This window comes from Oryzias latipes, chromosome 18, assembly GCF_002234675.1.
Source record: "Oryzias latipes chromosome 18, ASM223467v1".
NCBI lineage: Eukaryota > Metazoa > Chordata > Actinopteri > Beloniformes > Adrianichthyidae > Oryzias > Oryzias latipes.
In genome coordinates this window covers 26,543,420-26,556,723 of record NC_019876.2, presented here as the reverse complement: position 1 = coordinate 26,556,723, position 13,304 = coordinate 26,543,420, and the positions used below count along the sequence as shown (strand labels likewise).

General features: G+C 46.2%; 2 protein-coding genes and 1 non-coding gene across 3 annotated transcripts in view; 1 reads left to right on the top strand and 2 right to left on the bottom strand.

Annotated features, from left to right (window-relative positions):
* Positions 1-3,689, top strand: part of sorcs2 (sortilin related VPS10 domain containing receptor 2) — a gene marked incomplete in the record, with an annotated part of 209,807 nt that extends 206,118 nt beyond the window's left edge. Inside the window, 1 exon segment of the mRNA XM_023966354.1 lies at positions 1,424-3,689. Coding sequence (XP_023822122.1) covers positions 1,424-1,488 — 65 coding nt within the window.
* A 2,534-nt stretch (positions 3,690-6,223) lies between these two features.
* Positions 6,224-12,957, bottom strand: LOC101155548 (eukaryotic initiation factor 4A-I). Its single transcript, XM_004080009.4, has 11 exons — positions 12,845-12,957; positions 11,826-11,871; positions 11,263-11,395; positions 11,030-11,169; positions 10,183-10,351; positions 9,410-9,519; positions 8,043-8,186; positions 7,812-7,949; positions 7,645-7,734; positions 7,271-7,350; positions 6,224-7,182 (listed from the first exon to the last, which is right to left on the bottom strand). The coding sequence occupies exons 1-11, from the start codon at positions 12,865-12,867 to the stop codon at positions 7,038-7,040; spliced, it is 1,218 nt and encodes a 405-aa protein (XP_004080057.1). The 5' UTR covers positions 12,868-12,957; the 3' UTR covers positions 6,224-7,037.
* LOC111946364 lies at positions 9,955-10,093 on the bottom strand. The gene has a single exon (XR_002872044.1). It is a non-coding gene; the product is annotated as a small nucleolar RNA SNORD10 (small nucleolar RNA).
* Positions 12,958-13,304: the final 347 nt, after the last annotated feature.

Sequence of the window (13,304 nt, the reverse complement as noted above, 5' to 3'; positions counted from 1 at the left end):
GACCAGGTCCTGTTGAAAATCCGCTGGACCTGGATGCTCAAGTCTGGATTAAATGAGGCATTAGATAGTAAAGATTACATTAAACACAGAATATGATTTGTGAAACCTTTATTTGATTTCTGAACATGAAGAAGGGAGATATACGAAAACTGAGGAGAGAAGGAGAGACACGGTTGACAGAGGAAGAGATGGGTGATGCTGAAAAAGGAACAGATAAACATTAAAATGTCAGGAAGGTCATCTTACAAGTTGGTTTGGTCACGTTTACTTCATGATACAGTTATGTTTTGGTGGCTTTCCTCCTCCCAGCACTTTGTGTTAAAAAAATATATATATTTGTTGTTTGGAACTTCTGTTACCTTCCCTCTGCCTACATCACAGCTCACCCCACAACGGTGGGCAGACTGATGCAGACAAAAAAGACATGGTTTTAAATTGATCAACTATATAAAATCCACCTATTTTACATTTTCACGAATCAGATGAAGGTTTCACAAATCATGCGCTGTGTTTAATGTATTCTTTACTGTCTAAATCATAATTTAATCCAGGTTTGAGCAGTCCAGGTCCTGTGGTTTCTGAACAAGTGGTATTCTTGTGAAAAATGCAGTGGAGTTTTCCTTTAGTGCCCCCCCTCAACCGGAAGCTGTGAACAGAACGTCGTGTTCTGGAAATGGACTAACCGGCAGAAAACAGGCCACTGGAGCAAAACCTAAAGTGACGTTGTGTTTGTCCAGAATGATGCAGCGAGCCTTTAAACCCTTGTGCTGTCTTAGATGACCCCCCCCCCTTCCTTTGACGTGTTCTCCTTTACATGACAAAGGTGGATAAAGGTGGAAAGATTTCATGTAATCCATGGACACCAGTGAAGATCACAAATCATTGAAGAAAAAAGGTTCAGAGCACTGTCTAGTGGGTCTAGATGACCCAACTCCCAATGTTAAAGTGCCTAAGATAGCACAAGGGATACAATCCTTCCTAAATGACATTTGTGTAGCAGGAATAAAAGTTCATGTCTGTAACGTAAAACAAAAGCTCTCTGCTCCATTGAGACACAACGCGCATTTGACGCACGTTCAAGAACGCGCTAAATGGGAGTTCTTGAACGTGCGTTTCACTCATGGTGTTCACACTGAGCAACCAGGGAGGGGCTTCTTCTTTTCTTTTTCTACTGTTTACTAGTGCATGCCCACCACCTACTGTTTGAAGAGTTATGGGTGATAGGGATAGGGGGTGGGGTTGCTACAACGGTCCCGCTCACAATTCCTGCCGCTCTGCAGATACTAGGTCCTAGAAAGCGAGACAGGTTGTTTTTTTCCTGACTCATTTTGTCGAATTAGTGTGTTTTATTTAGATCATGGGGATGTCGGGAGGTTCAGATCTGTCTCTGTTCGGCTCACGCTCTTTCCCTGCTTGCCTTCAGGTAACCACTCAGGTGTCGTCCTTCGCATCAACTCCAGAGAACTGCAAAGCTACGTGACCAGCTGATGGCTGCCGCGGCAGCCCCGATGAGCAGATCCAGCCTCACCGAGCCAGTTCATGAGCACACCGTACCCCCCCCCCCAACCCCCACCCCATCTCTGCGTCTCACCTCACGGGCACAACACCCCCACCCCACCCACGCCCTCCCACCGGCTTTGGACTTCAGCTCTCAGACGTGTTTGAAGAAATTCTAAAGGAACTCGCAAACGTTTCATACAAACTGAATGAAAATAATCCGGACTGATTAAGTTGACTTTCTGCTCTGATCCTTTCAACGCCACAGCTGCACTCAAGTTCTACTGTCATTTAAAAAGATATATTTGGTATTTATTTCTTCCCCAAACCGGCCACTCGGCTTCTCTCTTTGGCAATAATGATTTCAGTGGAATGTAAAGAGGATCCACGACTGTGGAACTGCGTATGCAGGCAAACACAAGGGGGCGGTGTTGCACTTTCCCAGGTCCCCCGCTCCAAAGGTGGGCTCTTCGGGTCAGCTTCTCCCTTCACCTTCAGCCAAATTCCCTCCTGTTTCCGAGTCATGTGAGGTGGGGGTTTTTCTCCTCCAGAGCCAGAACCGCCCCCCCGTCTGTCTCACGGTGCCTCATACAGCAGATGTGCTTCTGCTCGGCGTCCGGTTCTTCATGAAACTGCTGCAGCCCCTTCTGCTCCTCCTCAGACGTGCTGAGTGAAGCGTCAGAGACGAAGGCCGCCCTCCAGGAGAGAAGCGGAGGGCGACGGATTCCTTTATCAGCCTATATTAGGCAAGCCTGCAGTGAAATTCTCTCCTTTCAAAGTGTTGGTCAGTTGTGTGTAAATGTGTACATATGAACTCTTTGTACATAATCCTGTTGCTATGTGTGTGTGTGTTTTACACTAATACCAAAAGAAGTGGCTGCCCCCTCTGACTCTCCTGAACTCCAGACGAGTATTTCCTGATATCACTCACGTCACATGTCTTCATGTTCCTGTGCCGAACTCTTCATGTTTTCTTTTGTTTGTGTGTGAACACTGGTTGGGCTTTTTTGTTGTTTGTTTTGGTTTGTTATTTGCACCAATGATGTTAGCTGAAGTATCTCACCACCTGTGGAAAAGACCTTTCAGGCCTGCGGTCGTCTCTCTGGGCTGGACCTCACTGGACTGCGACAAAATCCTTCCATCAAAAGTGGGAAGCGAGGGTTTGACACTGACAGAAATTGGGACAAACTGAAGAGAACTGTTTGCACATTTTTGCAGAGATTTTCTTCACGTTCAAATGGAATTCAGTGCATCTCTGAGTAATAAATAGCACTCTTGTCTCTGCGTGGTCACAGATCAGCGATGCTCGCCTCACCTGTTGTACATACTCTGTCCATGTTCAGCTTCTTTCCAATTTTGTTGTGATGTGTTGTCATGGTGACAAATTGGCCTTTAGAAAAGGGGAAAGTGGGGGTTTGTGATCTTTCGCTGTACTGGTTACGAGTTTAACACAGAACCACTTCTATGGTCACTGGTACTGCCCATTGACTGTATAGGAGAACTGGACTGAGTGACCCCCCCTGGTACCAACAGGAAGTACCCACTGGCTCCAAGAAGCCAAAATCCCATAGACTTCCATTGACATAAACAGCTGGTACTCATTCTATTGGTCAGAATAACCATTCTTGCGCTGATGCCTTTTTTTTTTACATGTTCTCTATAATCCTCTTTTTTTAATGGTTTGTTCTGTAGGGCAAGTGATGCAAATTATAAACAGACCAATCAGATGCCTCCATAAAAGCAGGTGGTCTCACATTGGACATGTGAAACGTTTGATTGTCAGATTTTGTGTAGCCCACTTTCAAGAGCTGAAAAGTGTCAACTTTCAACAAGCTCACTCCTGATTGGCGAGAGTGGTTGCCATAAAAAAGATGACTCAGACCGACTTTGAATCAGTGCTTACTGACATCGTCTGGGTCCAACATGGCGACGTCCGTATCATAAAGAAATAGCACTTGAATTGGATTTATTTCATTGGAACTGGTAGCAAACCCTTTTCTATGGGCGACGTCACACTTGCTCAGTTTGGACTTATACAGTCAATGGTTCTGTCCAGCTTTTCTTTGATCCCCCCTCCTGGCTTGTATTATTTCTCGAGTTTTGATATTGAAAGCAATTGTGTGTGCTCTTCAGGAAGCAAAGTGCACTAAACCTGAATCCTGGAATAAACCACTACCATCACTTGTTCACCTGTTTGTGTTCTCCGGTGCGTTAACCCTTGTGCTTGCTATCCTGTGGGGTCCAGATGACCCAATCCTTACATTGACGTGTTCTCCCTACCAAGACAAAGGTGGATAAAGGTGAAGAGCATTTCATGTAATCCATGGACACCAGTGATCTTATGGGGTCTAGATGACCCCACTCCCAATGTTAAAGTGCCTAGGATACCACAAGAGTTACGCTGTGGTGGTCCCACTTTGAGCCAGAAATGCTTCAGGAAGCAGAAGGTTTGCAGAGTGTTATATACTGTGAATCCATAAACACCCAAAAAAAAAAAAAAGGAAAGAAGATGCTGGCTGCACACCAGGTGAAGATGGATGAGCTTCTCCACAGCTGAAACTGATACTCCTCTGTCTGCTGCTTGTCTTCTGGAGCTGCCAGCTTTGTAGTCTCAGTTTCCTGTTCTTAGCTGACAGGCGTGTGGTCTTTGCTTCTGCAGTCCATCTGCCTCCAGGTTGGACGTGTTGTGTGTTCAGAGATGCTCTTCTGCAGACCTCGGTTGAAACCAGTGGTTCTTTGAGTTCCTGTTGTCTTTCTATCAGCTGGAACCAGTCTGGTCAACATCCTCTGACTTCTGGCATCAACAAGACATTTTCGCCCACAGAACTGCTGCTCACTGGATACTTTCTCTGTTTCAGACCATTCTCTGTAAACCCTGGAGATGGTTGTGGGTGAAAATCCCAGCAGATCAGCAGTTTCTCAAATCCTTAGACCAGCCCGTCTGGCACCAACAACCATGATTGAAGTTCAAAGTCCCTTAAATCACCTTTCTTCCCGTTCTTATGCTCGGTTTGAACCGCAGCAGATCGTCTGGACCATGTCCACATGAGTGAATGTGATTGGCTAATTAGAAATTAGTGTTAACAAGCAGCTGAACAGATGTGCCCAATAAAGTGCCCAGCGAGTGAATAGAATAGATTATATACCGGTATATTTTAAAATCTTGGATTTTCTTGTTGCAAACATGCTTTTCCAAATGAATGGTACATTGACGCCAAATTTAGTGCTTGTATCAGAAAATGGTTCCACTAAATACAGCATTCTTCCTTTATTTAAAATCAAAGGTTCATACTTTCCTTCTCAGCTGCTTCCGGAACCAGAACTTGTTCTGGTTCTTTGTCTCCTTTCACACAGAGGAAGCAGATAGCACAAGGGTTGAATATGTACATATGACATCACAGCCGAGGAAACTGTCAAAAAATGAATGGGACCAAAATATTTTATTGGGCTAAAACAAATAGTTAGGATTCGACTAATGAAATCAATGAAATGTGTCAGGGATGTACAAAAGAAATTTTGAGATTATTATGGGATGGCGACAGGGCCTACGGCTTGGCTGCAAATTTGAGGCCTAGTGTGAAATTTGCAGATTTTCAAATTTTGCCACAATGCCACAATGAGTATGTGTGTGGGTGTGTGTGTGTGTGTGTGTGTGTGTGTGTGGGGGGGGGGGGGGTTAATGATTTTCGCAAAATTTCACACACATGCCACTAGGAAAAGTCTACAACTACAACCGCAGTCTTGTTGACCTTGGACCTCTGCAAAAAAACAATCACTTCTAGAACTTGCTGCACATTAAAACTTCTCCAAGAGATTTGGATCTATCGCCTCTGAACTCCTCGACCATCATCGGGGAATCTGCTGGGGGAACGAAATGTTGGAATTGAAGTTTAACAGCAATCGTGAGCCGAGCTTGCAGAAGTGGTGTTTTCTCATACAGTTTGCACATTTTTTTTGGAATAAATTGAAAATTTGATACAGGAAACCTTTTTCAAGTTGGACTATTTAACAAACTAAATGACCATATTAGGAATGTGGGTGTGGTTTGCTTCTTGTGCTATCCTAGGCACTTTAACATTGGGAGTGGGGTCATCTAGACCCACTAGACGGTGCGCTGAACTTTCTTCAATGATTTGTGATCTTCACTGGTGTCCATGGATTACATGAAATCCTCTCCACATTTATCATGGTAGGGATAACACGTCTATGTAAGGGTGGGGTCATCTTGACCCCATAGGACCCCCATAGGATAGCACAAAATCTGCGGTCTTGAGAAGCGTTAATCATGATCAGATCTGATGGAGGCGGAAGGTGAAGGGGCGTAAAAGGCAGCTGCTCAGCCAGTGGGGCCGGGTCGTGCCTGAAGCTCGCAACGTTCTAAAAACTACAGAAAGCAAACCTCGGATGAAACTGATCCAATCCAGGGTGAAAAAATATGAAAAGGTTTGTTCATTTCAGCTTTTGCAAATATTTTATTCTCGTTTAAGCAAATACTTGATATGCTTTTAAAGTTGACATATTTGAAGCACGTGTTTCCTAAACGTCATTTTTTTTTAGACCCCAACCGGATGTGCAAGCCCGTCACCAGCATCTTCTGGTCAACTTCCACGTGGAGCTGAGGTAGCAGAGGCGACCTCTGACCCTGAAGATGGTGCTGCTTCAGCTTCAACCCAACCTGTGGGGTGGAAACGCTTTAAAACGCAGCGCAAACACAGGCCAGATTTTATTTTTACTGTTCAAAAAGAGAAACGTTTATTTTTAAGCAGATTGTTAAAATAAATACTTCACAGAATCCAATGTAGAAAAAAAGAAAAAAAAAACTTGATACATGTCTGAGAAAGGCTAACAATCCATTAAGTCATTCGGGGGGAAAAAAAAAAAAAAACGAACAAAGAACTTCATTCCGATCCCAAACACCCCAGGAGAGCTCAGCGTGACTTGTGGCCCCACAGACTTTGAGGTCTGACCTCCAGACCCTTCTGACCTTCCAGCCCCATTGGTAGTTTGGTCCTTTCACAACAATACCCCCCCCTCCCCCTAAAAGTGACCACCTCGTATTTATGTTTATTTATAATAATAAAAAAAGGATTCAAGAACGAGTGCATTACGGGCTAAACGCCCCCCCCACCAGTTCATGATTACTCCAATTGGTTCAATGGTTCAAACTGCTGAACTGGAGTCACACCCTTAAGCCACTCCCCCCTCCAGCGCCAACACCTTTACGGCTCGTCTCGGCGCCGCCTCCCTTTCAAAGACCCAAAGAGCCGTTCCAACAGGCGAGAAGGTTGAAAGGAGCTGTGGACAGACGCTCCTGCTCCGCGTCAGACCTCCGGTGTGGGCGGACACCGAGGTTTGCAGGTGAAGCAGCTGTAGTCGGCCCCCCAGGAGGCCGAAACTAGTTCAGGCGTTTGGATAAGGAGGATGAAGTGGAGATTGAATAAAAACAAAAAACAAGTCTTTCGAAATCGGATCATTTAGAAACAAGATTTTACTTTTTTAAAATAAACAGGGTGAGCCAGAGAAGAGGAGCTCAGCGGTTTCTAAATCAGATCGGCCACGTTCATGGGCATCTCCTCCACGGTGGTGTTGTAGAACGTCTCGATGTCCCTCAGGGTTCGCTTGTCGTCTTCGGTCACCATGTTTATGGCGACTCCCTTCCTACCGAAACGCCCGCCTCGACCAATCCTGTGGAAGGAGGGGGGGGGGGGGGGGGCGGTTAGACCGAGGAAAGCCGACAGGTGAAGCCCACCGGTGGCAGGTGGTGCTGCCTTACCTGTGGATGTAGTTCTCTCTATTGGTGGGCAGGTCGTAGTTGATGACCAGGGACACCTGCTGCACATCAATGCCTCGGGCCTGAGGGGAAACCAAAGGGGAGAGGTCTTAGCTACAGTGAGGAGAACGCAGGAGTCACGGCGGCGTCTGAATCCTAAAGCACAGGCGTGTAACCCGCCATTAAGTTGTGGGCGTGGACTGAAGCCAAGCTACAGTGGAGGGCAGGTGAGTTTCTCTACGAGGTACATTCAGTCCTTCACCAACACAGCAGATGGGAGGAGAGGGAACCTCGGACCTGGATGTCAAGGAGCACACGGTGGCTCGGGTGTGGAGATACCTGGTCTAAACACTAAAGCGTGCAGAAGGTGGACCTACCAGCAGGTCAGTGGTGATCAGGACTCGACTGGAACCAGAACGGAATTCCCTCATGATCAGGTCCCTCTCCTTTTGGTCCATGTCACCATGCTGGGGGGGGAGGAGCTCAGTCATCAACAAGGACTTAACGGCGAATGGGGCTTCTCCTTCAGGAGTGAGGGTCTTACCAGAGCGGACACGGTGAAGTCTCTGGCGTGCATCTTCTCCGTGAGCCAGTCCACTTTCCTCCTCGTGTTGATGAATATGACGGCTTGTGTGATGGTCAGGGTTTCATACAAGTCACACAACGTGTCCAGCTTCCACTCCTGTGAGGACATGGCGGGTAAGTTCAGGCTTTTCCCCTCGGCCGTCTCCTCCTCCAGAGGAGGGACGCGCCACAGAGACAGCAGACTTCTCACCTCCTTCTCCACGTTAATGTAGAACTGCCGGATACCCTCAAGGGTCAGCTCCTCCTTCTTCACGAGGATGCGGATGGGCTCCCTCATGAACTTCTTTGTGACCTCCAGCACGTCAGCGGGCATGGTGGCTGAGAGCAGGACCACCTGAACACCAGAACACGGCTCTGTTTAACTGCTGGATCCAGCTTTACCGCCGCTTCCCTTCATGAGACCCGCTACCGTGAGCGCTCCGGCCAGAACGCCACGGCAGCAGGCCGACAGTCAGCTGACACGCATGGGTTTCATCAGACGTTACGCCACACACACACAAAAAAAAAAAAAAGAGTTCTAACGCGTAGCTGCTAGATTTCAATGAAAAGAGATGTTTCTAGTGTGTTGCCGTCTTTTGAAAACAGCACTGATAAGGGATTTTTTCTTTGCTATACAGCACACAGCTCATATTTTCTGCATTTAGCTTTAAAACATCTTCATAACCTGAGAAATTGTTTCATCTGAGAGGGAAATGTTCCATTTCCCAGCAGTTTCCATCTGATGGAACCTTTTCCATCTAAACGTTTGACAGCACTCCATCACTGACAGCAGCGGCCTTCCCTCGTCTCCTGACCATACGGGCTACAGACCCGCTTCATGACCGGTTGAAGGCAGGAGGAAACCGGTCTATCATTTGGCGTGGAGCTAAATGGCACGCCGTCCCGGGAGGACTTCCTGGATTCCCTTGAATAAAGCGTTGAGGCAAACAGGCGCCACCTGCCCTTGCCACCCCCTTTTACATGCCCCTCACTCTCCTTTCTGCCCCTGGCATCCTGGTCAGAGCTCCACGTGACAAAACTTTCTTCAAAATGGCAACTTTGCAGTAGGTTTTATCGCCACGGCAACCAATTATTTTTTTTGGGGGAGACAAATGGATCTATAAAATGTTTTGGAAGATCTTTTTTTTAGCCACGCCCACATTCCTACTATGTTCATATCGCATGTCGTATTGCTTCGTTGAGCTTAAGCCAGCAATTCATGGTTTCCATTTTCACAATATCCCTGTAAAAAAAAAAAACGTTGCAGTAACGGGGGAACGCCATCTTAGCAAGCTCGCCACGCAAACACTGCTCAAAATCTACAACTTGTAATTCCGACAAAGTAGCTTCCCATCGAGGAGTTAGGACGGGATAAATAAAATCCCTTGGAGATCACATTTCTAGTAGGTACTATGGGGAATTTTTTTATTTTAATAAATCAAGATGGCAGCCTGTTCCGAGGTCAAAGGTCAATGAATCTTCATTTGTAGTTATTTAAGTGAGCAACAGAGGCGCATTGAGAAAAAAAAGCACTGCGGAAAGCATCTAATCCTTGTAGTCCAGGTAGAGGGATCTTACCTGAGTGCTGCTCGCCAGCTTCTGGAAGATCTCATAGATCTGGTCTTTGAACCCTCGACTCAGCATCTCGTCGGCCTCATCCAGCACAAACATCTTGATGCATTTGGGAGCTGCACAAACGAGAACAACACACGTTTTACCGGCTGGCTCACCGTCGCTTTCACAGAGGAAAGCCTTGGAAACACCTGGACCGCTCTGGCAGATGAATCATTTCCTCCCTTCCGGGGTTGCTATGGTAACTAGAGTGCTCTCTAGAGTGTCTGTTGATCCCAGAGAGACTGGCATCTTTTTGTTTTTAAAAAGAAGAGTTCCTACTTTGTTGCAATAAAAGTCAGTCCTGGTTAGACTGAATAGATTGATGCATCAACGGCTCACTTAAAGCTCAAAGTTTGAACTTTCTCTGAAGTCTCAACTTTAGGGCTTCACGTAACAAGAAATGCAATCAGTTTTAAGGACTGTTAGCCCTAAAGACGTGAGCGGGTATCAAACGTCAGCCTAACACGACCCTGGACACATTCAGAGGCGGGCCAGCACCGTTTGAGGTCGTATTCAGGACCATGAGTTGTGATCATGTCTCTGGGTCTCAGCTGTCACGAAAATCTCGGCCAGCAGAACGCCGCCCAGAGCAACGCCACAGCTGAGACGGACAGAGTCAGTTGACACGCATGGATTTCATCATCATACGGCAGACACGCCCCCACCTCCACCCACCGGCCCGGACAGACCATCCCAACCTGGATCCCAAAAGACCACACCCCCTCTGGATGACTCACAGATGTTTTTGCGACTCAGCATGTCAAAGACGCGTCCTGGGGTTCCCACCACGATGTGGGGGGCCTCGGCCTGCAGCTTCTGCACCTCGTTGCGGATGTTGGTGCCTCCAATGCAGGCGTAGCAGTTGGCCCCCATGTAGTCACCAAGGGCCAGCACCACCTTTTGGATCTGAAAGGTAACAGTGAAATAAAAAAGTGATTAAAAAAAGAAAAATCATAAAAGATACAAATAAATTTGAAGTTCTGTTGATGTGCTGGATTTGGATCACACCTTAGTCCACAAAGAACTTTACAAGCTTAAAGTCATCTTTGACCATTTTCAGAGGGCTTTCGATTGTGATTATGCCATTTTTAGCCAAAATAAAGAAAACCTGTTTCCTATGACACCTTCTGCAGAGCGGCAGGAGTTCATTCGAAATTCACCTCCGAGTTGTGGCCATGCTGGCGAAGAGAAACCCCGCCCCCTTTCCCTAACCTACTTCTAAGCATTCTTGGGAGCTTGTGCTCCACCTGGCATATGTTCAACATAAATGTAATCTTTTTCAAACTGCATTTTTCATCTGCTCCTGCTTCATTATTTCAACAAGGAAATATGGAAAAATGCAATTTTGAGCTTACATTTTTCATTGTAAGAGTCCTCAATCTTCAGAGAAATGGAATAGGAACATGTTTAAAAAAAAACAGTCACAACAGACTAAAAAGGATGAACGAATATAAAGAACATGGGGCCAGAGAGACCTACATCTCCATTCCCGTGAAGCCTACAGCACATCATAAAACCAGCACATAAGTTCTATTTAAATGTGTGTTTGGGCCTGTAGGCTGCTATATTCCAGAGGGTTTTTACCTGCTGTGCCAGTTCCCTGGTAGGAGCCAACACCAGAGCCTGAGTAGCCTTCATCTCCACATCAATCTGCTGCAGGATGGAAATGGCAAAAGTGGCGGTCTTCCCAGTGCCAGACTGGGCCTGAGCGATCACGTCGTAACCTGCACGGCAAGAATGAAAACAAAACACTCCTTTTACCCCCAACAGGACGACAACAACAACCTCCTAACATGCACACAGATCCTCCTACCTACCCTTGATACAAGGGATGATGGCCCTTTGCTGGATTGCAGATGGCTTCTCGAAACCATAGGCATAAATTCCCCTGAGCAGAGCTTCGCGCAGGTTCATGTCATCAAAGCTGTCCACGATCTGGTTCCAGTTACTCTGCAGACAAATCAGCAGGACAAATTTCAAGATGGAGACTCCATATCTGCAGCGGACACACTTCTGCCTCCAGGGAGTGACATAGGCATGTTGTGTAAACTGGCAGAGAAGCTGGGAAATGCTGCCCCCTATCCTCTGAAGACTGCAACTGGACGTTTCCACGGTGGAGGCTGCCTTGTTTCCTTCACCAAAGAGGGTGTGGATCATCAAGTCCTTTCAGAACCACCTCAGGGCCGTCCGACTGCCCCTGAACCTCACAAAAACCCACTAAAAATACACCCGCCCCATCTGTGATCCAGACCCAAAGGTCCAACTACACTGATCAATAATTTGGAGCTCCTCCAAAAGAAAAAAAAATCTAGGGGGGACCTGACATCCTCAGCCCCTGCATGGGAGGGGTTCTGCACTTCTACAGGTTACAGGAACTCACCTCGATGATTCCATCTGGCTCCATGCCTTCTGGGCCATTGTTGTCTCTGAAAGAAGAACAGAAGCCCTTTAAAACCATGAAGCCATGTTAGGACAACACCCTAAACTTAACCGGGACTTAAAAAAACCTCTACAGAACTACGGTTTTACCGTGACTCTGAGCAAACTGTTTAAACAATTTTAACAATAAGGTATTTTTTAATTATGTAACGCGGTTGACAATATCAGGGCGTACCGAGCCGAGCGACCGTGCGCAGCTTTCTAAGCTAGGATAGCGCGTGCGGCCTGCTAAAGCTAATTCGGTTAGCATTAGCAGGCCGCAACTTCGCGTCGACGTTGAATTTGGAGCGAAAACTCGAAGCTAGCTAACAGAACCAACGGCACAAAACCATAATACATTGAAGTACATCCGACCACGGCAAAAAAAAAATAGAACCCAACGCGGCTGTTAGAGACGGCACCAAGGGTTCGGTGCCAGGGCTCCTGGTACGCCGACCATGTGCACGGCGCTGACTGTCGAATGCGGTGGTGGTGAAGGGGGTCACAAAAACTCGACACCACTTCACACTTGTGAGGCAAATATCAAACTTATGATATAATTATGACATACAGATGAGATGGAAACGGAAATATCAACCCTGGTGTCGAACCGAGGCCGACACGGTTCGATTCGGCCTTCTTCACGTGCTTCTGCTATATAGGCGCCGGCCGGCTTTCCGTCTTTTCAATTCAGCTCGGATCTGACTCGATACCGACAGAAACAAACCCATTAAGGTCGTTGACATGAAATAATAGCTACCGTAAAAACATCTGCGTCAGATTACCAATTTAATATTAGGTGATCGGTTTAGACGGGTCTCATCATGTTAGAAGGTAACTGATGTGGCGGGACACAAACGCATAAATATTTCGGAAACGCCTTTATTTTTCGGTCAACGTAACCGTCAAAAACTAAGTTTTATCCGCTCGAAAGCAGTTTTTGGCTTTTTCTCTTCTGGTTCTTATTTTTCTTTAACTTACCTGTTGTCATATTCAGCCGACATTATCTCAAAGAAAGAAGCTATGGCAGAAATGTGTTATATACGTTGACTGGACAAAGAGGCACCCTCATTGCGACAGACCACTGTCAATCACTGTTAGCCCCGCCTTATATGGACCGCGATTGGGTAATTTGTCTGACGTAGTCAAAAATGGGCGGGATTAATCGGAGTAAATGACGCCAACATGAAGAAAAGGAGGGGCTTGGGCTGGAGAAGACGCAAAGGAGCGCGGATTGACGAGGTTGAACTAGCAGATTAAGCAACAAGTAGATCTATCCTATAAAAATAAAAAAACATTAAAAAAAATTAGGAGATACATCCTTAAAACAAATTGTAAAAAATCAAAAAAAGAGATGTATCATAAAAATAAGAATCGAGGGGGAAAAAAACAAAAGGGAGATCTATAATAAAAATAAAAAAAACAAAAGCCAAGAAGCAAA